Source organism: Acyrthosiphon pisum, chromosome A2, assembly GCF_005508785.2.
Source record: "Acyrthosiphon pisum isolate AL4f chromosome A2, pea_aphid_22Mar2018_4r6ur, whole genome shotgun sequence".
Taxonomy (NCBI): Eukaryota; Metazoa; Arthropoda; class Insecta; order Hemiptera; family Aphididae; genus Acyrthosiphon; species Acyrthosiphon pisum.
In genome coordinates, this window is record NC_042495.1 from 58,738,127 (window position 1) to 58,764,078 (window position 25,952).

General features: G+C 28.4%; 2 protein-coding genes across 2 annotated transcripts in view; one reads left to right on the forward strand and one right to left on the reverse strand.

The window, feature by feature from the left end:
• Positions 1-2,779: 2,779 nt before the first annotated feature.
• On the reverse strand, positions 2,780-9,567 carry LOC100158996 (diacylglycerol o-acyltransferase-like). Its single transcript, NM_001161911.2, has 6 exons — positions 9,509-9,567; positions 9,212-9,444; positions 6,870-7,135; positions 5,876-6,047; positions 5,615-5,808; positions 2,780-3,161 (listed from the first exon to the last, which is right to left on the reverse strand). Exons 2-6 carry the CDS (start codon positions 9,433-9,435, stop codon positions 3,004-3,006), a joined length of 1,014 nt encoding a protein of 337 aa, NP_001155383.1. The 5' UTR covers positions 9,436-9,444; positions 9,509-9,567; the 3' UTR covers positions 2,780-3,003.
• A 5,964-nt stretch (positions 9,568-15,531) lies between these two features.
• LOC100164525 (myosin 6) overlaps positions 15,532-25,952 on the forward strand; it is a 28,577-nt gene continuing 18,156 nt past the window's right edge. Inside the window, exon 1 of the mRNA XM_003245405.4 lies at positions 15,532-15,864. The gene's annotated coding sequence lies outside the window, so the exon portion shown is untranslated. The remainder of the gene's footprint in view (positions 15,865-25,952) is intronic.

Sequence of the window (25,952 nt, forward strand, 5' to 3'; positions counted from 1 at the left end):
TAATATTCATATCATTAACATTATTATTTCCATAAATATAATAATATATGAATGTCTTGATTGTCTGATGACCGATTCTTTTCATTATATCTTTTTTTTATATAACCTATTAACCTAAACTATATTTTAATTTATAGATAGTAATATAGTACATATGTTTTAATAACACTTCCCTCTATATACGCCACTGGTATGGATTGTAAATAAAGCAATTATTATTCAATAAATAAATCTATAAAAAAATTGTAACGGGACTCAATTAGTGGCCGTTTAGCGATTTTCTTCCAAAATGAGTTACCAAAATAAAATATTGTCACAATTTTATTAATTTGAATAGGTACCTATCATTTTAATATTCCGGTGAATAGTAATGTTATATCTATATATTTTTATAGAAAACATAAAATATAAAATAAATTAAAATTGAAAATCATTGAGATAAAATATAATCCAATATTAATTTTGTATAAGTACCTACCTATTAATTTAGAACGATAATAACTAGAAATTAAAATATAACATAGTACACAAATTATCGTAATTTTTAATAAATTATATAGTACTAATATTAAGAGTGTTATAAAATACTTATTACTTGTATAAGAATATAAATTAAATTAAATACCTACCTTATTCATTATTGTCCTTATTTGTGTTATAATTTCATACTTAGTACAATTAAAATAAATAAATGAAACAAACCAAATAACTAATATCAACATAGGTATAAAAAAATGTATAGCAATTAGCAATAGTAAAAATTGTATTATTAAATAAAATAAATATTAGCAATACAAACACATCATGCACGGGTTTAAGTGTTTAACACAAAGATGTGAAATATGAGAAACATTTGTCCTAATCAAAATGTTTAAGTTTTTTTTGTTTTAAATAGCTATTCAATAACTATTTTAAATATGATTTTTGTTGGTTGTTAGTACCTATATTATAAAGGCTTTTGTGTAATAAAGTTGATATAAATATTATAAACGTGTGCGCCTGCCGCCTATCTTTATTTGTTATTCTCAATCGGGTTTATCGGTGACTGTTAGGGCTATATTCAATATAGTACACAACAGGCTGTCGAGTGACGGTATAAATTATAAGATTCAATATTAGGTATAGGTATAATTTTAATATTTGAAGAAAAATAGACATGATTTCAGTCAAAAAAAGGTGGGCAAGTTGATGTCACTCTGCTGTTCATTAGGTCACAAATGGGTCACCGTAATGGATGGTGTTAAATTTGAATTCAATGACATAATATCATTGAATAAGAAAAACGAATCTGAGCGAAGACGGTCAGTCAGCCTATGATATTACTTAATACATTTGATGATATTATTGTGAATAAATTAATTTATATATAACCTATTTACGTGGAACTTTGTTTTAAATTGTCAATCCTTTTTTTTTTTTTTTTTCCGTTTGAACCGACAGCAGAAGAGGATCTGTGTGAACACTACTACTCCTCTGCTGCCATAAATTGTCAATCCTTAGATATAAAAGTTGAACATTTTATACATTTTTAACTAAAAAATAATTATTAAATTTTAAATTTGATAAATTTAGTTAAAATTCGAACTTTAAATGCATATGATGAAAAATTGTGCCTATTTTAATATTATAATATTTTTCAACCGCTATTATCAACAATATATCAGGAGCCTTGTATTAAATTTTCACGCTTTTTGGCTCAAAAAATAAAATTTTATTGACAATTATAGAAAAAAAAACCAAAAAATGTAAAACTCACAATGCTCGTAAACAGCTCTAAAAGAGTCAAAATATTTTCAAAATGTGATAGTGTATAGAAAATGAGAATATAAACATTCAATGAAATTTTCATGTATCTAGAGTTATTCGTTTTTGAATTACAACAAAATAACAAAATCGCTAGGTACATGAGAAATCGAAGGAATATCCAATGTTGTAAAAATATGGACTTCAAACGTTCATAAAAATTTAATGTGACTTTCTTGTAGACATTTTTTTTTTGATAAAGGTAGACAAACTTATGAGGAATCTTGTATTACATTCTCCAACCTTAGATTTAAAAAGAAAATTCGTATGAATTCTTAGCTCAAAATAATTTGCTCATTTTCGTGATTTGAACTTTAAATGGTTATAAAAAAAAACTGTGACTAAGCATTTTTAATCATTTTTAAATATCATTGTCACAATATAGAAGGAGCTTCGTATTACATTTTCAAGCTTTTTTACCCAACAAATAAAGTTTTGTTGACATTCATAGAAAAAAACCTATAAGTGTTGGAAACTGAGTAAATCCGTAAACAGCTCAAAACAATTCAAAATATTTTGAAAATCGTATCGTGTATAGAAAATACTATTACAAACAGTCAGTCAAAGTTTCATGTATCAACGGTTATTTGTTTTAAAGTTACACCAAAAACTAAAAAGTCTCGTTTTTCCTTAATTTTTCTGCGGTTTTTGAAAATTACTGGGAATTTTAAATTTTTACCTCTCCAATGCACCAACAAAATTCACTTTCCATAATATATGTGTATATTATAATATGATTACAATGCATTACAATACATTACACATAATCTTGTTTTAAAATGTTAAAGTAGAGGACGTATCTCTGGCATTTGTTCCGTCTTACAAGTACGCTACATAGATATTTTTGGCCTGTACCTAGGTATTTTGAACAGTTTATTATATCATAATTAATAATTTCTCAATAGACTTTAACTGCTCTTTGTATTATACTTATACAGTTATACAATATAATAAACATAAATTATAATTTGAATTAGGTTGGCAGGTACTTTATAATTCAAATACAAAAATAAAACTGAGCTCAATTACAGTTAAGACACATTCACCTAAATAAAATCATTAAATTAAATACAAATAAAAAATATTTAAAGGAATACAATAATAACAAGTAAACAGTTGCAACATTAAGAATATCAGATAACTATAAATTAATTTTCAGGAAAATATGACTGTAAAAATATATAATATAACATATTTTATTTAATCCAATACCAACTCCATTTCATCGGGATGTTTTGAGTATTTAGTTTTATGTTCTTCGAATAGTTTAGTCAACTCGTCAATAAATATTTGGTGGTACTTCTCAATATCTTCTTTTTCTGGTTTAACAATTTTTGGAACATCAATTGGCTTACCCACTGAAAATAACATTAATTGTTGATAAAATTATAATGTAATATCTTATCAGTTATCAGTTTATCACATATATGGGATCAGAAGTTTTGTTTATTTCGTAAGTTGAAGGTGAACAGAAAAGGCAGCATTACATATTAAAAAAGTACTCATGTTTAATTACCTATTTTAAATCCGATCTTAATTTTAACTGTAAGGTTAGGTTATAATCTATTAATTAGCAAATATCAGTAATTTATATATATATATATATATATATAAATATTTATATAATATTATCTAAATTGTTGGTCATGTTATGTTATCTATAGACTATACCTAGTTGATTTCTTAAAGAGACAAATTCCTAAAATGCCATTTAAATTAGCATCTCCCTCCGCATCAATTGTTCAAAATATATTATATTATTTTCTATTGTATTTTGCCCCTTTCACGTTTCGATAATTAGCCAGCATAGATGATATTCATAATAGATTGAAATTCACAGTGAAACAATACAAAACGGAAGTAATTCAGATTTTTAAAAAATATTCAAATGATTATTCTATCTGTCATTCAAAATATACTTATATAGAAAAAAAAGTGGGCCGTCGCGGGACACCTGGCAGATATGAAATATAGAAATTATTTTGTATAAAAAATATACATGAAAATTGAAATGATAGTTTATTATAGGAAATAAACATGGCATAATCAAAATAAAAATATTCAGATTTTTTTAGAAAAATATTCTGTATTTTAAAGGCGCATTAGATTATGTTACGCGCGATGTGGCTACGACACGAACTAAGATTAACAGGACTGGAAACGAACCTTTATCATTTGAACAAGATCTGTTACGGAAAGTTAACGAGCGATCGTAGCGACAAAATTGAATAATTCACTGAATAGTCATTATCGAGGTCATTATAAAACAGTGTATTAAGTTGATGAAAATAAACAAATACAAAGAGATGGCGCCACAATCGCTCGTTAAATTTTCGATGCGGATCTTTTTATATACCGTGCACCATTGTTCGTCTCCAGTCCTGTAAATCTTAAAAATCGTCAAAAATTAAGTATTCGATAATCTTGGAGGTCACTAAATTAATCGTAATTATAAAACTCAGTTCCTAAAATTATTTATTTTTTATTTAGTTTGTATTACTTTCATGCAAATGTTTATGATAGGTATATAATAAAAATTCTGCTCTGAAGGTTATAACTTTTAACTTTTAACTATAATCGAAATGAAAATAATAAACCTTTAACACCATTCCAAGAGGCATTAAACATATTCACATAAAGTACGTACATACTATTTTTCATTGGTTATAGTAATCATATTATATCTTGTAGTAAAACGAATTTACATAATTATTTACTATGTTTTTATTTATGATGTAACTAATATTTTTATAAATGACTATGCTATTTTCATTTTTTCATACTATGAATAAATACTATAATGCTAAATACGTAATGTATTGCTAAATTTTACGAATTATTTATTTATTATTATTATTTTTAACCGAAACATCATTCAAAAGCTTTATTCACAAGGGAATTATACAAAATTATTCGCAAGGAACAATTACACAAAATATGTCAATAAATATTAGCTATCATTAGATTTAAATCAAAATAATTACATTCAATTACAACGGATCGGATTTCAAACTTTGTAATAGAACCATATAAGGTCGTTAGATGAGGTAATTAGAAACCACGAAAATTATTATCATTCGAGTCAGTCTCGTCTTATTATCATCCGAGCATGGCCGTTTTATCGCGCCCTTACCTTTTATGCCGATTCACTTATTGACCAAAAGAAAAAGTTTGATGTGTATAATGTATTATAAATAAATAATAACTAATAATATTAAGTATTTATCAATAATTATTAAATATAATAATATTATATTATATTAACATTATTTTATATTATGCGATTTTGGTCGAAAAAAATCTCACTCGAAATTATTGCACCATTATAGGTAATCAAAAACAGTGTTTGTAATTTTCACCAAAATGAGTATCTATCTTTATGATTATGACATTGTATTCGATTATTTCGTCGGTACCTCGTAGACGTTGAGACTCGTGCAAATAACATACCTCCAAATACTGGTCAGTTTATATAGTCACATTACAGGTTCAACAATTTAAATGTATTATGAAGATCCATTAAAAATTCTCAAGCTGATATAATATTATAATTGTTATGATTATTTTTGTTGGTTTCTTAATATTCAATAAAATTAGAACATATATATACACATATATATATATATATTTAGTTTAATGATGAACAATAAAAAATAATGTTGTATCGGAAGTTTAAATTAAGCATTATACCTATTACAGTAATACTTGCTACTAATAATATGTCTTAAAATATAGTTGTACCTATAGTATTGTTTAAATATACTATCAATGCATATAATTTTATTTAGTTTTAATTATACTTATTACTCACCAACAGTTACAATTGGATGTCTGCGGGGCACAATACCAAAACTATATTGGAAAAATCCACGTCCTACTGGTACTTTATTTCCGCTTTTCCATTTGATTAATTTCAACACTTTATCCCAGAATGAATTTGGCTCCGCTTGGCCCATTCCGTAGACATTTGTCTCACCAAAAGAAAACACAGGCACTAAAGACGCCCTATAAATTAATGTTTTTAATAAATAATAACAAAAATTATTATTTTATATTAACATTTCAAATTTACCCAGTTTGTAATGCAACTCGGATAAATCCCTTCCTATTTTTTAATATGAGATGGTACGGTCCTGGAAAAGACTTGAACGCTTCGGAAACACCTCCTACCATAAGAACAGCAACGTTTCCTTTCTTATTATCCAATAAATTCATCAAACTTTTTTCCGACGATTCTTGAAGACCTGTGAAATTAGATTATTTATTTTAATTTATTATAATCATATCAATATATAATTGCATTGTATACAATATGTCAATGATATTATTGTACAGTCCCAGTGCCGCGTTAACGAATATGCCACCCAAGTTAGATTTTAAAATGCCACCTTTTAATATAATACTCAAGAGTAAAATATAATTAATAATAACCATATTGTTACTAATTACAATCTTTTAATTATTATATACAATATATACTCTAATACTCATTTATCATTTTACTCTGATTTGTGAATCACATACACGCATTATTTAGATACTTGGCATTACTTTTCACTCATTAAAAAAAAAAGTGTAATAAAACAATGAAATATTTTGATGTCCAACGAAATTGTCTGTTTTTATTCAGCCATTCGGGCTCGACTATTATCTCATTGTTTTGGGGTGAGACGAGAGTGTACTAAAATAATTGATAGGTACTAGTGGTAGGTAATGTACAAATAAAACATTTTAAACAGTAATTTAAAATTCAATAATCATGAAGTCATAACATGGAGAAACATGAAAAATAACAATTTGTATCAAGATGTAGCAGCGTGCCCGTTTATGGCCATTTACATCATTACATGTATACTGTATAATATAGTATACCTAATGTGTATAATTTATAACTACAGATACTCGAAAAGTCAAAAATAATACGAACGAAACGTTAATATTTAATACTACCTATTACTATACCATATTAGTATCTATATTACCATCTCGAAAACAATAAGTAATATCGCCACCGTTATTGGTTGATAAACGAGTGGAATATTTTATAATAAAATTAATATACTTACATAAACCTATGCCAATTTCACGGCTAAATGGCATGCAAAAGTGTAAATTGAGCGTTATAAGATACGACGTGAGACCGGGAAATAGTTCGGAAAATTGTCCCGCGTCTGTTGCAAAGTTAGAAAATGATCCAGCACACAATACACCGTGAGGGTAAGTGGCAAATAGATACGATTTATCAGCTGGCAAATCATGAGTCTTTACTAGAGATACTGGAAAGTAGTTCTTAAAGTGGGTCCACCATCCCAATCTTCTTATAAAGCGAAATCTATAATGATAACATGCACGTTAATAAATTATAAGTACACGTATAACAATACATGCGTTTATAAATGTATAATAAATAGGTACTAAATATTTTAAGAAAAACCGTGAAAGTTGATATGCTGTATAGTAGGTACCTATTTAGTGTTCCTCGTTATTGAGTACCTATGTCTTTGTAGTAATGGATGTGTTTAATATTTAATAACAATATTTCTGAGCGGGGACACTCTGTCAGCCTATATTCATAACGACATTTGATAATTTATATTTAATACAAATATATTATATTACACACTATTAATCAATTTTTTTATTATTAGTAAGTACGGTATGTTGAACTGATTATTATTAAAAACAAATCGCATACAATATATAGGTAGTAATTTTTATAAAATCAGTTCACATAATATAATGTATTATGTAAGTAACTATTATATTATTTACTTATAATTCAATACCGACGTACCTATAGGTACGTACCTTAAACTCGAAAGGATAAGTTCGTAGTATAAATAACTCTAAATTAGTCTAAATATTTTGAAAAATTAATTATACACATAGATAACAATAAACGAATTGGCGAAAAGTTTTTTTTTAAATATTTTTTAATTAAAAAAAAATCATCTAAAATCGTTAAATATTACAAATTCCCCTAATATATCAAATTTTTTACCAGAAACAGTCCTTGAAATTAAATATCGAAACGTTTTTTCTATTATAAAATGTGTCTTCGGACACAAATACATTTTTTTTTTTTTAAACACACATTGTAAAACCAATGCATTCATCGCTCCGCTTAGAATATAAAATAGGTACTATTAACTATAAGTCTATAATACTGTGTAAATTTGTCCACTTTAATACAAAACGATTTTGTAATATCATATTATGACTTATTAAGTCATTCCATATTCATAACGCGTTATAATTAATTTTAAATATTGATCAACTCATTCATAATATTTCTTTGGTGTGAAATAAGTTTAATATCTCCAAGAACCTGGTTCCATTTACTTAATATTTGAATATTAACCTATTACGTACCAATATTAAGTAATAACTAAAATCTATTAACACAGCGAATTAACATTATTCTGATTATTTTTCAATACAGAACAATTAAAAAAAAAATAACATTGCATGATATTAATTTTAAAATAAAGATAACTATTTTATTAGTGAAACAAAAATATATATTATTAATTATTATATTTATTGATATAATGATATAGTTCTATACCTATATGATAATATGATCGTAGTATCAATTAAAAATATAGATCAGCTTTAATTATTAAAACAACATTTCAAGAAACTCGAATGCACATTTATATTTTTTATAGGTAGTTAAAAACTTAATGCCATCATATAAATGTACAAGATTTTAATAAAAATATGTAGTTAAAATTTAAATTTTGAACACCCATACAGTAGGTATAGGTTTTTAATGAATGTTCAATTGTTTGACAAGGTAATACCCATTTGGCAATAAATATATCTTGTTAATAACCTAATGGATATTAAATATTTACAATTAAGTACACAATTTAAAAATTGTTTAATTGTTATATAGATATTATCACATGAACTAATATTTTTAACCTATCATTTTTTGAATGGATAAATGTATAATCCAATATTATGCAAAATGATAATTGTATAAGTAATTAATATTATGAGCTTTTCAAAAATATTAAAGTCTTTCTGTTATAATTATTGTAGCCTATATTTTATTTTTAGTAGATTTTAGTTTTAGAAGTATACTGTATACACATAATATGTTTATTGTTTAAAGTTTATATCTACCATATACATTTATAGAATAAACACAAAACATGATTTTTTTAACACGTTAATTCAGTAATTATTGTAAGTATTCTTATGTAGCTATGTGTATAAAAGATCGTTTAAAAAAAATGTTAAAAATGTTAATACAATTATAGTGCTAATAATATCAAAAAATGTATATTATATTTACGTATCTACTGCGATGAATATAGATTGAAATTGTTATAGTATAATATTGTTTTAATTAAAAAACCATTAAATGACCTTTGGTCGTGTTTATTTCACGTCTCACCTTTCCGGGCTATTCCACGCTACAGACCGGTCGAGGTAGATCCATAAACCGTATATGAGTGCTGCCCACCAAAACCGTGTGGCCATTAAAATGTACAAGAAAACAGCCCACCCGGTTAGTCCTCCGAATACCACCAAGTAAATCCATCCGGCGGCCGCGAGCGTCTCGAGCCTCCGCTTGAATGGTACGCATAGGGGCGCGAATTCCACGTCCTTCAGCTTCATTGTTGGAATCTGAAAAAGGCATTTCGGTTACGCTTCGTTACCTAACATTGAATTGGAAAATCAAAGGAATTACCTTAAAAATACACTGCCCATGCAAAACGAAACGTGTTTCGTCGTCGTCGTCGATATGAGTAGAATCGATCCAACAAGATTTGGCCAAGTAAGGCGTCTTAAGGTGTAAGTGATAATCGTCGCTACAAAAACTGTGTTTCCGATAGCGTGTCAAGTTCAAAACTGCACGTACACGGTCGTTGCGTCGGAGAGCATCTCGAGCCCAGCATAGAATTATTGGAGAGGTGGCATTTTGGTTTGTACTTTGCCTTGGGTTGTATAACTATTAGCCGGTCATTAATTTATTTATACTTATTTCATTACTGTATAGTTATCCAAATAGAGAGATAACGTATATGTATATAAATGATAACGTTACATTATGTAAAATATGCACTTATACATCCTGTACACAGTATAAACACCAATAATATACTCCCGGCTGAATGTCGATAATATCAAATATTCTTACGTATTTTTAGTAGATAGTAAAATGGGTACTTGGGTTCTATAATATTTAATAATGAATTATCTAATTGTTCATCGTTATACAATCGGACCTAAGTATACATGCAGTAGTACAACAAACAAATTCTGTACAGTACTCTATATACTGTATATGTAAATAAATAATAACATTTACACAGAATAGGTTGAATATCCACCTGTATTATTTTCATTAATTTAAAATATTCCTACATCGTTGTAGATTCAATATTTTTTCGACGAATATCAAAGTATAAGTTATTTACTACACTTTTAAACTCAAAACCAATAAAAGTGTGTTCTAATTTGAAAATAAAATACCAAGGTGCATTTCACTGATATAATATTTTTAGTATTTTACAACAATGATTATTTAATATACGGCCTGATATACATTACAAGTATTATAGGTATTATTATATTATATCGTAGGTACAACGTACAGTACCTATTTAAATGAATAATGATAATATGCAACAAAACTTTTGTTGTTTTATTGTAGGGTTACCTAGTAAGATTACGCTCACATTTAGGTACCTAACTGTCTTCATTACCTAGTGTGTTATATATTGTTATTACCTACCTACAGTTTAATTATATAACTACTCACTATATTAATTAAAATTTACATTTATTATTGATTCGTAGTGATAATTTAATATACCGATGTAGGTATATATAAACTTTCACAGCAACATCTAATATCAATACCTACCCATAATTATTTATATGAAATGTTATTGCTTGTTATGTTAAATTATTGTTAATATTGATTCAATGTTGTTTAAAAGTCCAATAGGAAAAATACGTCTACTGACGGAATTTCACGGGTATTAATTTATATTTTATTCCTTACATGAGTATTATGTGAACCGCTAAACCTTTTTCAGGCCCGTATCAACGTCCAACGATCAGTGCTAGACTGTCTTACCACATTGACCCCCTACTGAGACTATATAAATATTAAATTTCTATAAGCTACAAGCTCCAACAAATAACAATATTAATATTTGACGCATCTACCAGTGTGTGAACTAATATTAACCATATTATATTATTAAAATAAGCCACCTAACAATCATGAAACAATGAAATATTACATAATTCAACTGATTTAAAAAATATTATAGATTTTCAAAGTCTAAGGTCACATATACGATAGGTAGTGAATAATCATATTTCATATAATAACAGGTAAATAACAAAACAATTACCTACATTAATACAGTCAAACTCACGTCACAGACCAGATTAAATTTAATTTAATACTTGTACTTAGCTTACACTTATAATTAATAGGGCCCGGATTTATAAGCATTTGCATGTTTTTTCTAACATAGTCCAAAAAGTACTCGGATAAGCTACAAGTTTGAATTATAGTCAATAGATCCGGAATTATTAATTAACCTATTCAATATCAAATTTGCAAAGCCTAGGTAGATAGATACTAACATTTAAATGGTTTTGTAAAAAATATAATATATCATGCCAAAATATTACTATTAGGCTGGCCTGAATTGGACACTCGTCCCTACAACATAACGGTTGCATATCAATTTGTTAGTACTTATAATGTTTTACTTAGTAAGATGTCTAAGAACGGTTGAAACCGTTTTTAATCGGCAAACCGTTACCCGATTGTCTACCTATATTATCTACATGACTATATATTATTAATATAATATTTTACGTATTAGCTCCTTTATTAGATGTAGATATTTAATTTATTTATGACTCATTGAGCATCAGCGTTGTAATATTGAAACAAGTTTATGATGAAATCTACTGTTTTTATATTTTAAGTCGATAAGGCGTTTCATTAGGTAAACGTTGTTAAAACTACGGTTTGGCGCTAGGAATGTTGCCTATCTTATTTTGATAAGGTTATTATATATTGTTCTTTTGTTTTAATTATTATTACCCATTTAATTCATAACTTATTATCTAGGTACCTACCTATTTATTTTTGAACTAAAATTAATTTTGTATGAAACTATAAATATAAGTTTTTTTAATCAAGTACCTACTAAAGACTATATAGTTTATAGTAGTACAATTACAGATTGTTTAAAAAAAATATAACTTTAAATATTTTAATTTCCTCGTTCAACCAATAAGCAATAACACCCTGAGTATTGACCTTGAGTTTACATTTGAAGTCAAAATTTTCAAACATCTAAAATGATAATATAATATACCTAGATGGGAAAATATTGAGTTGTGCAAATATAGATGGAATACTTTAACTATATACTCATACAAAGGATAATTCGTCAAACTGTCATTAAAGGGGTCTGCTCGTGTGTCTTTAATAAGGCGCATTATTTAGGCAATATGCAATTTCGTTGCCGCCGCCCATAGAATTTGTGTTAGTCGTCAATGATGATTAGTGTGAGTGAGTACCGGGCTATCTACGCACGCACTCCACGTGTGTACTGCACGTGCGCACATGTCAACACTCAACGGCACCGCCCACCAAAAATTAAATGAGTGATTTTTTGCTCAAAACTTGAAAAATTATCAAATTCAAAATCGTATTATATGGCTTAGAAATAGAATTTTGAAAATCTAATTCCAATGCATCCTGTAAGAAGTGTTTCTTTTTGAAAACAAAAAAAAAAAATCGAAATCGGAACACTCTACGAGGCGTGAGAGTTTTTCCTTTAAGGCATGCTTTTGAGCAAAAAAACAAGTCATGCGCAGGCCCCTTAATATATTTTTTGATTCTATAAGCCTCAACAAAATACTTTATATACAGGGTGATTCATCATGCAGCTCACTCTCTTTCTTCTCTTCAATAATTAAGTTATTCAAAATCTGATTTTTAGGTTTTTTGTATTGCCACAGGACATTTCTTAAAAAGTACAAAAAAATTCAAGAATTCGAAAAAATATAGTCTATAAGTAGATATATTTATAAATTTCAAAAATCAGACTTTAAATAAATTCATTATTGAAGGAGAAAATGGGTTTAAGCATGCTTGGTGAATCATTCTGTATATAAATCTGTTAGTTGTTACCCCTGGCTTCCTTACTCTAAGATTAATATTATGTGTCTAAAATTTGTACCTAGCCAATTGGTCAATGAATGTGGATTTGCATAATATGTGTCATTCAGAATATATAACCCGATAATAATTTATGTACTAGCCGAAAATCTAAATTATTAGAGTCGATCTATCTATCGACAGTCGTTTCCGTTTTGCTTCAGTTGAAAATATAATCTTAATTGTTTTTTTTTTTTATCTTGTATTTAGGTATATAATTAATATATTATATGGGCGATCGTAAACTTTCCCGATTTTAATGACATGTTAACTCTCCCGATACTAAACTTTCCCGGGTCTACTCCAGTACTACCTGACGGCACCATGTAAACTCTCTCGGGTAGTAGTCAGTACTACTAAGCTAGGGGAGCATGGTGCCTCCATTGGTATAACTAATAACGTCTTCCACATTGACAATTTCAATTTTTTCGCATAATGTAGTGCCGTAGTGGCAAGTAAGAAATATGTGGCTGCAGAAATTAAACAAATGGGATTATTATATGCCAAAAAAAGACCAAGTCCTACCAAAGTAGAAAAGTTTCGAAGTTAAAAAAGTTACTTATTTGATAAAATAAATAGTGACTTCGAAAAATAATTAATAATTAAATTTACATAGTTAAAATTAACTTAACATTTTAACTAAATTGTAATTCATAACTGGGCTAATACCCAGCATTGCTGCACGCTGCGACCGGACGACCGGATGCGGAAGCGGTGACACACCTAAATAATGGTAATAGCACACGGACGTAGTCACCCCAACCCTCCGATCCACCACCGAATTGGTAGCCGTGGTTCCTTCCTGCCACTGGCGTGACGCGAATCGGATACACGGTCCAAGGTACACATTAATTCATAGGCGTATAGTAAGTGCGTGGGATCAAATTCTGTGTGAAGAGGAAGCTACATAGGTAGCATGATCAAACAATTTACTATAGACAGCTGTATAGTCTCAACTTCTCAGAGCCCGCTTAATTGACATTTTAGCCCTTATATTATATTTATAGAAAATTGAAATTGAAATTGACGTTATTTGATTTTTTTTTTTTAAATAAATATTTGAAAAACACGATGGCAGATCGTCCGCTAACGCAAATTGTAAATGTATAAGTCTTTTTAAACAGAAAAAATAGTTTTTATTATTACCTATTGGCTATTTATCACAAATCAAGAATGAGCTTATACTTTCTCTGATTTTACTCATATTTATTATTTACGAATAGTGTATTGAATAATGGATCATAATATAGCAGGAAAAATTGCATTGTTATCAATTATAACACGATAACAGAAAGATATTTATATGTTTGTGATCGTTTCTGGGAAATATCAAATACAATACCTAACAAAGTATGGTAAAAATTTAAATGTTTAGAATTTCGTTGTATAAATGAGCAAGTCCACAATATTGTTTATGAGCTTTTAAAGTTGAATTTCGATTTGCCAAAATCTCCGAAATTCGAAAATTATTCTGTAATAATACTTCATAGGTACCTAAGATTCGAAAGTTTAATTCACAGTTCGATTTAAGTTTTGTTTTCTAAGATTATAAAAGTTTCATAAATATTTTTATGACCGTCTGAAGTTTTCATATTGACGACATTGGATGTTCACGTGCAAAATAGAGATTTCTCATTAAACAATTTTTATTTGTCGTTATTATTCAAAAAAAAATAATTGTATAAACTTTAAACATATCACTGTTATTTAAATTATCACTTGTTACAAACGCAATGGTATTTTAAAAAGTTTTTTTCCGCGGGCTTTTTTTCGCTTACCAGTTTCATGATAATATGTAGATAGTTATTGTATTGTATATTCGCGTATCAATACAATATATCCATCTATTATCTGTCATCGTGGACGTGGCAATTTATAACAATGATGAACGGCATAATGACATTTTTTCTACTACCTATGATCATAGTCGCAAATAGGGGGCTAAGCCCTCCCAAAAATGTCCATAGCCCCCCCCCCCAACATTTCCTACATTTTGTTTTAAGCTTATACAATATTATCAAAGTAAGGCTTTAGCCCCCCCCCCCCCAAATCCAAAACGCTATTTGCGCCTATGCCTATGATCCAGGTCGACATCGTTATTTTTCTCCCTTAGGTACAATATAGGTAGAATAGGTAGATAGATTATTATAAGCAGAAGACAGTGCTAATATTGAGTAACATTTTTTTTTTAATTAAGGGTTTTTAATATATAGACCGTCTTTAAGCTATGATCTTTTTCACTCCCTAATATTATTGTGATGTGTTCTATAACGTCAAATAGAAAATAATAGTCTTGTATACATAAACGAACATAATAGTAATATAATATTATAATATAGAACATTAATATTTTCGAGGGGGCTTTGGTCAATACTTTGGCAGGTGGTGGAGGGGCTTTCCCGTTTCCACTTCAGTCCATCCCCTCCAAATATACGACTATCATGCTCACCGTACCGTCACGTAGTTAGCCAACCAACCTGCCCGTTCGCCACCGGTTCGATACGTGTCCGTCCTCTGTCGACCGTATTACACATTTACGACGATAGGTAGTACTGAAGCGACTCGTTCAGCGTGTCGTATGTGAGTGCGAGTGCGCGCATCCTCGTTGTCACTTATATTGTCTCGTTGGTGGTGTGTGGTGTGTTATAATATTATTATTAATTATTGTCGTCGCCGGTTGTTCCTCAATGGTCGGTCGACTATGATCGAGTTAATAATGTAATATTCTTAATTAATGTGATCATCAATATTGTTAAGTATTAATACTCCACGTTCTTCGCATTCAGCTCTCGCCTGCTGCCATAATATTATCTTATCGCCGAGGCTTCAACGACCAGCTAAACCAGGTTAATATAATATGACAATAATTTATCATATTCAGTTCGTCTCGTTTTGTATATTATAGTATATAGTATTATACTATACTACCTATAATAAACCGTTGACCGTTACTTCAGTATTTAACGCATTATATAATACACGTATCACGTATCTACAGAGGAAGCCATAAAAACCTAAAACCATTGTTAAATTATAATGCGAGTTGCGCACATGTTTTGTTTTTGTATAGATAGGTACTAATGTACAACTATGTAGGTATAGTCTTGTTTAATATTATATATAATAGGTATATAATTAATAATTGTATCTTGACTATTCAGTAGGTATAGTATATTTAGGACCTTATACGTAGCAGCGGTAGATGAGACGTTCGACAAGCAGTTCACCAGTTCGGATACGTAGCTCACAATGGCGCAGGATAGGGGTATATACCTAATATATATTGATTAAAGATTAACAATATTATTATTGATCAATATTTTAGATTCTGAGTGGAACGATGAATGTATTGATTTTACAATGATTTGTGGTTTTTTATTTTTTATATTTTATTTTTTTATTTATTTTTTATTTTTGTGTCTGTCATCATGGTTTGGGGCAGTAAAACTGTTTCGATTTTCTTCAACAGTACCTTTTCTGATAGGAAAGTGAAAATAGTTGGTACCTTGGGGGGTCAAAAGTAAAAATTAAGGAAAAACGGGAATTTTTACGCAAAATCTGTTTTCGAGAAAATTGTTTTTGGTTTTTGCTGTAACTTTAAAACGAATGACTGTAGATACATGATATTTTCACTGCTTGTTTAAATTTCTATTTTCTATACATGATAAAATTTTCAAAATATTTTGATTTGTTTTGAGCTGTTTACGGACAATTTCAGTTTCCAATTTAATTAGTTTTTTTTTCTATGAATGTCAATAAAACTTTATTTGTTGAGTAAAAATACTTGAAAATTTAATACAAGGCTCCTACTATATTGTTACAATTACATTTGAAAAATATTAAAAATCCTTAGTCACAGTTTTTTTATTAGCATTTGAAATTCAAATTTTGACAACATTTATCAAATTTAAAATTGAATAATTATTTTGTAAAGAAAAATTCTTAAATGTTCAACTTTTATATCTAAGGATTGAAAATTTAAAACAAGATTCCACGTAAGTAGTTAATTCTGTTACCAAAGAATCTAAAAAATACATAAGCACAGTTTATTTTTATACTCATTTTAAGTTCAAATTTGGACGAAATTACATATAAAATAACCTAGAATAACTATTTTAGTTATTTTGTTGTAATTGTATAATATTATTCGTGGGTACTTGAAACTTCTAAAGTATACTATTATATATCAATGATAATATCACGGTTTGTTGCTGATGTATAACGCGTTAGAAGTACCTAATGGATATTGTGATATGATTAATTTAGAATTTATTATAGGAACCTATTATAGGTCAATTTTTTTTTAATACCATAGATGTAAGTATAATATATCTTAGGTATACCTAGATTCAGTCTCCACTCAGAATCGTTTTTCTTATATAATGATATTCTATCATTGAATTCAAATTTAATACCATCCATTATACAGTGACCCACTTGTAACCTACTATACAACAGAGCGACATCCACTTGCCCATCTTTTTTAATTTGGCTTTAAGCAGAATATTCAATGTCTCTAAAATGCATTACAAAAAATATAATTACTTCAATATAGTTGTAAAAAGCTAAATCACTGATAAATTGGTCGAATTTGGTTATGTACCTATTTCTTCGTTTATTTTGAAGACAATAATATAATATACATAATATTACATAATATTATACGTTTATGTCTCAGATTATTTTAGTCTAAATTTGATTATAGATTATGGAGGTATTGGATAGTGAAAATCATTTTTAATTTATTCCAATTACTAAGAAAATTGTGATAGATTTTCTAGTACAGAAAGTTTGATAAAAAAAAGAAAAAATTAAAAACTTAAAATAAAAGCTGCTGTACAGTAGGATTTGAGTGCCCCCTTCATTGAGTAGGTCTCACTATGATGGATACGTTTAATTTGAATTAAATGACAATTCATCGCATACGAAAAAAGTATAGAGATGGTCATTCTACATAAAAAAAGTTTATTAATTTATAGAAATTAATTTTACTATAATAGTAAAATTCTATGTAAACTATAAATAGACAAAAACTTAAAATGTACTGAACTAAATATGTATTTTGAAAATGTAATTTCGTATAGTACAATTCGCATGAAGTCCACCACCACATTTTTGAATCACAGCAAAATGAGAAAAATTTTTATTCTTATTGTTTAAATATCGCGTCATATCTATCAGCGTGATTGAATTTAAGTTTAATACCATCCATTATACAGTGACCCACTTGTAACCTACTATACAACAGAGCGACTTCCACTTGCCCACCTTTTTTATAAAATATACGGTGGGCCGCCAAACCTTAGAATCAACAAAAAAATGTAATCATTCCGATGTGGACCTCTCTACGTCTCCACTCTCCAACCATACTTTACGCTAAGATCTGTATTCAAATAACATTTATAAAACACCATCCATCACCCGCTATAACCATTTTCGATTCTGTTTAACCATTCATCTAAACCTCATTAAAATGGAATTTAATACAAATAGTATTCCTAGAAATTCACTCAGAGCTGATGGTGCAAAGAACTTTTAAATTATTATAAATGCGAGGATAAAATATGTTAATAAACTCCAGTATTTGGTAACCAACCATACATTTTCAAAAAGTGTCATTGCTGGTTGCGTTATATTCTACTTTAGATCAAGTCTCAAATATATACCAACTTTTAATACTTATATACGGTTATTGTAAAACTTAACATTTACAGATTATACATTTATACATAACAAATAATCTAATAAAATATAAAAATAAATATATTATTATATAAAATCAAAATTAATGTACATCATCGTACTCAATAAACGATTCTGAGCAGTGTTCAGTTAAAATCACACCTGCATAAAACCTATTCAATTGTGTTTGGAGGTTTTCCTTAAAGTTTAAAGAAACTACTAAGAAAATCTAAAAATTAACTCTTCAGTGTTTAGACTATTAAGAGTTCAAACTTTCATTTACCTAGCATTAGGTACCAGTTACAATTTTCAATCGATATAAATAATATTTATAATACAATTGCAGCTTTTACACTTACATGAATACCTACACAGAATCTAAAAATGTAATTGTATTATTATAATTACGAATATTTGATAAAATATTTATTACCTACACAATGAGAATGCATGTACACTAGTTATTTATATAATTAGATATAACCTAAACTCAAGTGGAGACATCCATAGGTTGTAGCCATATTATGATAAATACGGTTTAAAAAATTAGGTTGGTACTTACCTACCTGTATATTTCAATAAAGCTGATTAGGTCGTGGTTGGTGATACTTTGAAATTATATATTTACAGTTTACATAAAATAGGTATTAGGTACTTTATAATATTTATCATTATTCTACCTAGGTACCTAGTGTAGTGGCTTAGTGTACTACAACTATCTGACATTTTGAAAAAAACAAACACTTCTTTTAAAGAAAAGTTCAATTAAAATGAATAAAAAAATAAAAACACTAGACTATCACTATAGTAGAAGGTATTCAGTGAAAAACATTTTTTTAAGTGCATATTTTGGTGGTTTTTTTTAAGTAAAATGCATATTTAACGATTTTTAATACAAATTTCATAAGCATATTTGATATTTTTTTAGTGCATAAATGCAAATACAATATACATATTTAAGACATTTTTAAGTGCATAAATATCCGAGCTCAAGTATTCACTAACCAATGTAGCTATGCAACTAGGTACCTGAAAATGCATAAATCAGCATACCTATTAAATATATATGACACCTATGTAGAAATTCTGCTAAAATATGTGCTTAATACAGTAGTATTCAACTGAATTGTTTTAAACAGTAGTTATTTTTACATAAATATAAACAATATAAAAATATTTTTTTTTTTAAAAACGAGGAAGTCACACTGCTGTATTCAGGTTTCTAGTGTAGCTCGTCATTCAGTACCTAAATCATAACGGTGCATTACGAATGCATTTGAATTCAATAATAAACCATTGCATACGAAAAACGATTCTGTGAAGAGACGATCTTCAATCTATACTTCTATCGATATTCTATGTGGCATAATTAATATTAGTAAATTATTTTTCTGTTTGTCGTACGGTATTTTGAATTAATTTTTGCCAAAAACATCGCATAGTATAATATTATATAATAACAGTTATAATATTATTATAATTTAATATTTATATTATATATTATTTTTTTATCTTTAAAGTAAATACCAACTTATTGTGGATTGTGGAGTGGTGTGAATATGTACTTGGTATAAAAAAATAATATTAACTATAAAAACTTGAAAGGTTTCAAAATTAATTAAATTGTAGTTTTTTCATTTTTATACACGATGTTCAAAATATTTAGACTAAATGTTTAGATATCTATAGACATTTTAAAATTTCGAAATTTTTATCTTTAAATGTTGATGATAAATACTTTTTTCCTTGGTAAAAAAATGTAATATAAAATTAATTGTTAATTGTACTTATAGCGATTTAAAAAATATAAAGTACCTACTAATGCAACATATTTTTTTATATTAAACGTTCGAATAATGGTATGAAGTTAAAATGTTTATTACAAAATCATCGAAATTATGGATATTTCCAAATTATTTTGTGGTTATAGGTAATTATAAAAAACTAATATAATTTTACTCGATATTTTTTCATTATATAAATGAAAACCATCCAGCATAATAATATTATCATGCTGTGAAATAATGATGATATTTTAATCGCAGCAATATAATATAGTACACCGACCGTCACAACTTGCATTGTGGCCAATTGTTCGGTCGCATTTATGTTATCTTATCATATATTTTTACGGTCGTGTTCCGCAGCGCATTTAACGATTCTTTCGATTTAGATTGGATTCTGCAGACATTCTGTATAATAATATAATACTACAGAGTGCGGGCAAATGAGTATACCTCAGGTACATCTTGTCTATAGTGTGAGTATTCAGTCGTGCACGTCCGTAATGGCTACGGACATTTTGATTTTTAAATAATAAAATATAGACTGTGGTAATATTGTGGTGAATACGCGGCCTGGATCGATCTCACATAAAATAGCGGTTATGGTTATATGACTTATGGTTAAATAATTCATTCGTTGACATCATAACGTCACGACAACTAGGTAGGTATACAAATAGGTATATAATCAACCATTCACGTATTTATTGTTATTTTTTTTTTACCGAATCGTTGCAATCAAACAGGCAAACAGCTCGTTAGTATATATTGTGTAGCGGCAGCCCGCGAACGTGCAGCGTTCCTGCGTTCGGGAAGTAATACCATTGATATATATATATATTTATATTATATATTATATTGAGTTAAAACCATTATCGAATTGCGCGAAACCGTAGTAGGTTTTCTCGTTTTCTAGAATCTGATTTATTTATTATATTATTTTGCGGGTAAACCGAGTGCTTTTACACGATTCGAATGATAATTACCTTCGTTTTCTATATAGGTATTATAATAAATAGGTACTAGGTGAAAATTAAGAAAGTACTTTGTCATGCCACTATAATATGCGTCGATATATATATGATGATAATAAAAATATATTAATATATTATATAGGTACTTGAGTAGCCAGTAGATATAATATATAGTATGTATATTATAATATTATATAGTAATACGACTACCTATATTGTAGTTTGTACATAATAGTCTGCAATAGGCAGTAAGACGTCACTATAATATATTATACACTAAAAAATCGAGTTCTAAGTACCGCGGTAGTATTATAGTAACTAAAAAATAATGTATATACTATAAACCTACCAACCTAGTTTCATTTTAGAAAACATGACAAGCGATCTACAACAAACTTCCTGCGAGATTTATATCAAATTCGTGGCTGAGACACGATTGAGCATAAAACACCTTTTTTGCAACACGATTGAGCAAAATTGTCGGCGTATCAAAGGAAATAGGAAGACAAAAGAAAACCTACACGATGTTGAGCATAAAAACTCTGCAACGTTGCTATTTTTCATTTAAAGCTATATTATACAAAAATATTTATTTAAATGATTATAATAATTCAAAATATAACATGTCAAAAAAATAGCATGATTTCATAGTCAATAATATAGTCACATTTCATAAATCTGTTTGATAATAATAATAATAATAATAATAATAATAATAATAAAATAACAATATGGTATTAATTTAAAAAAATAGTTTGATTTATACGTCGATAATACTACAGCTGGTGATCGTCAATCAAACACTGATATTATTTCTATAATAATTTTCAAATTGTATCATAATTATCTTATATTTCCCTCCAATTTTAAATGTTTAAAACATCGAAGCTCTATAATTGCTCCGGAACTAATTTATTAATTGATAACATTGTCGTTAAAGCTGGGATCGGCTCACGGCTCCTGTCTGGTATCACAATTAATGGTGAAATAAAACGTGAAAATAATAAATTACAAAATTTCGGCAACGTGAATGTGGCAACATCGCATAACAATGTTATGTGATATTTCATATTCTATGCTCAATCGTGCTTTACCGAAATTCATTGCACAATATTACCAGTGGTGTCATTTGGGGGGCAGGGTGGGAATTTCCCCCCAACATCTTGTCATTATCGGACCGCTGTCGAACTGGGTATGGGCTAATTTTAGGCCTTTATATAGTAGCTAATAGGTACTATATTTAGGTATCCCTCTGCATATATATTAATTATTTAGTCATTGTTATACCTCAAAAAAGTGGGTTATTTATGCCTATGATTGTAACTATAGTGGCGTAATTTCAGTTTTGAGAGGTATGCGCACGCACTAAAAGTGTGAACATGTCAACGGCACCGCCGAACAAAAATAAAATGCGTGATTTTTTACTCAAAACACACTTTATGGGAAAAACTCTCACGCATCGTAGAGAGGTCTGTTTGATTAATTTGTTTTCGTTGGAAATGGGATAATTTTCTACAGGTGCATTGGACTACGATTTTTAATTTCGTTGCTTAAAACAAATATAATAAATATAACAAAATCTCGTGAAAATTTATCATATTCAAAATCGAATTATATGGTTTAGAAATATAATTTTGAAAATCCAAGTACAATGCGCCCTGTAAGAAGTGTTTCTCTTTCAAAAAATATCGAAATCAGATATTCAGATCACTCTTAGAGAGTTTTTCCTGTAAGGCATGTTTTTGAACAAAAAACAGGTCACGTGCAGGCCCCTAATGGCTAATACATAATATGTAGACTGTAGAGGGATACTTAAATATATACATATTACCTAATAACTACTATAATATGAAGGCACGAAACTAGCCCATACCCGGCCGGACAGCAGCCCGCGATTGACAAGGGGGGAAAATTCCTACTCTGCCTCCACAAATGACGCAACTGATAGTAAACAGTAACCACTAACCACGGTTATCTCGGATAACCGTGACAATAACTACTAACTAGTAAGTATACAATTATGTAAGAAGGCTATTTGTACCTATTGAGATAAAAATGCCATTGTAATGTAATGTAATGTTATTGCTAGCGAGGGGTTTTTTCTGTTTTATTATGGGCCGGTAAAAATGTTACCCCCCATCTCTCAAAAACTGAAATGACGCCTCTGAATGGTTTCGAGTTCGTCGTCGACGCACATTATGCGTGCTAATAGTTTCTGACTGATGGTTTAGTGATATAGATATACACAAGGCTTATAGGTGCGTAAACATTCTCTACAATAGAGTTTTTAAAATATGAATACATTAAACACATTACATTATTATATAAAACACTCATATATAATATGCGTTATAATTGTAGTGTGTTCGATGTACAACACTTCAGTCTGCTCATTTTCAGTTTAACAATACATGCGTGTTTTATCCTTTCGTTTTTGTTTTATTTTCCGTTAACTTGAGACTCGACAGACCATAACCATAATAATAACATATATAGCCTATATAGGTATTAGGTATGTACGTTATAAAATAACACCAACACCTGCGTTTTATAATAATCGGCTCGCAACTGTTTAAACATCGCTGGATTATAATATTATAATATTCTAACATCATAAATAACTCATAAACCATAATTTATAACATGCATGTTACCAAACTTATGGACCAAAACCAAAATTATTCAGTACTAACAAGAGACAAATTATGCTTGACCGACGCACAGATTTTTTATTTGTAAAAATGTTCTATGGACTTACTTATATGACAATCTATTCAATTTACACTCAGATTAATAAGAAAAATATTTATATATTATCATCGTACGAGAGAAAACAACTGTATTACCTATTATAACATTGTTTGCATTATTTAACGCTGTATACCTAGTACTAGATAGAATATTCTACCAGCTATTTATTATTTACAAGTTTATAACATAAATATGTATAATAGGTCGTCATGCCTTTTGGTTTCTAGGAAGAACCTATTTGAAGTATTTGTTATACGTCTGCAATATAATATGTCATTGTTGTTACAATATAACGGTGAAGAGTCCCCCTATGCGCACGCCTTGATCATCGTAATTTGCAGACGAAACGACCGTAAGATCCGTCAGGCGCCAGCAATGACTCCCGTGTTATTTCCCAAACAGGAAGGGGGGGAGGTGTTACAAAAATAACGAAAATTATTCAAATGGACAAATTAAAATACACTATACATTTATCGATACAAATATTTATTTTTTACACTAATTTCATGTATTAAATAATGGCCATATTGTAAGGTAAGGCATTACAAAATGGCTTTCGTCATTTTATTGTATACAGGGTACAGGATGATTTTTTAAACATGCTAACCCTCATTTTTCTCTTTAATAATACTTTTATTCAAATTTTGAATTTTAAAATTTTTAAGTATACCTTAAGGCCTTAGGGCTAAACACCATATTTTTAAATTATATTTTTTGTACTACTTCAGGAGTGTCCTGTGACGATACAAACTTCTATTTTTCGAACAAGACCCCCCCCCCACAAAAAAAATTATTTATCGGGTGATTTTCTTGAACATTTTGATGTATCTAAATCAAAATTCTGATAAGTCGTCTCTGAGTTATTAAAATTGTATACCTACTAAGGATAATAATCCTTAAATATGGTTTTCCAAATATATATATAATATTAGATGTGGATTTATTATACTTGATCATTTTTTCATATTATATTTATTGATAGATTAATGGTAATTCCTAACATTTTTAAATCCCATATCTACTTAACCAATTATCATAGACATATTAAAACCTTATATTATGTATTAAATTCTGTTTTGTGTATTTATTATGTGTAAATACTAAATAAACTATATGTATATTATTTAATGTATAATTTATGTATAGGATATAAAAATAATGGGTAAGTGGATGTCACTCTGCTGTACAGTAGGTTACAAGTGGACCAATGTATAATGGAGTATAGTAAACTTAAATTCAATTATATAATGTCATTGTATAGGTAAGAAAAACGATTCTGAGCGGAGACAAAGCGTTGAAATTAAAACGCCATTTTTAGTGGGTTTTCGTATTTGTCGGTGGTTTTTCCCGTGGATTAAATAACTATTGAAAAAAATCGAAAAATTACCCCTGTAAAGTACCATCTTGATCCAATTTTCTAAAAGATAAGATATATGTTGAAATCAAAGCCCTTTGATAGAAATTTTATATACGAGATAAAAAAAATAAACACCATTGTAAAACCACTATAAATGTTTCGCTCCGCTCAGAATCTAAAATAATGTAATAATGCTATAAGTACACAATACAAATATATATATTTTATATTTTTATATAGGTATTAAGTACATGTACAAAATATGTACAATATTATACAAAGTAGTACATTAGAGCATTAGACAATACCTAACTATACCGGGTGATTCTTTTATCATTGAACACTCATTATTTCAAAAAAGTGTAAATTTTTTTGAAAAGATTGTT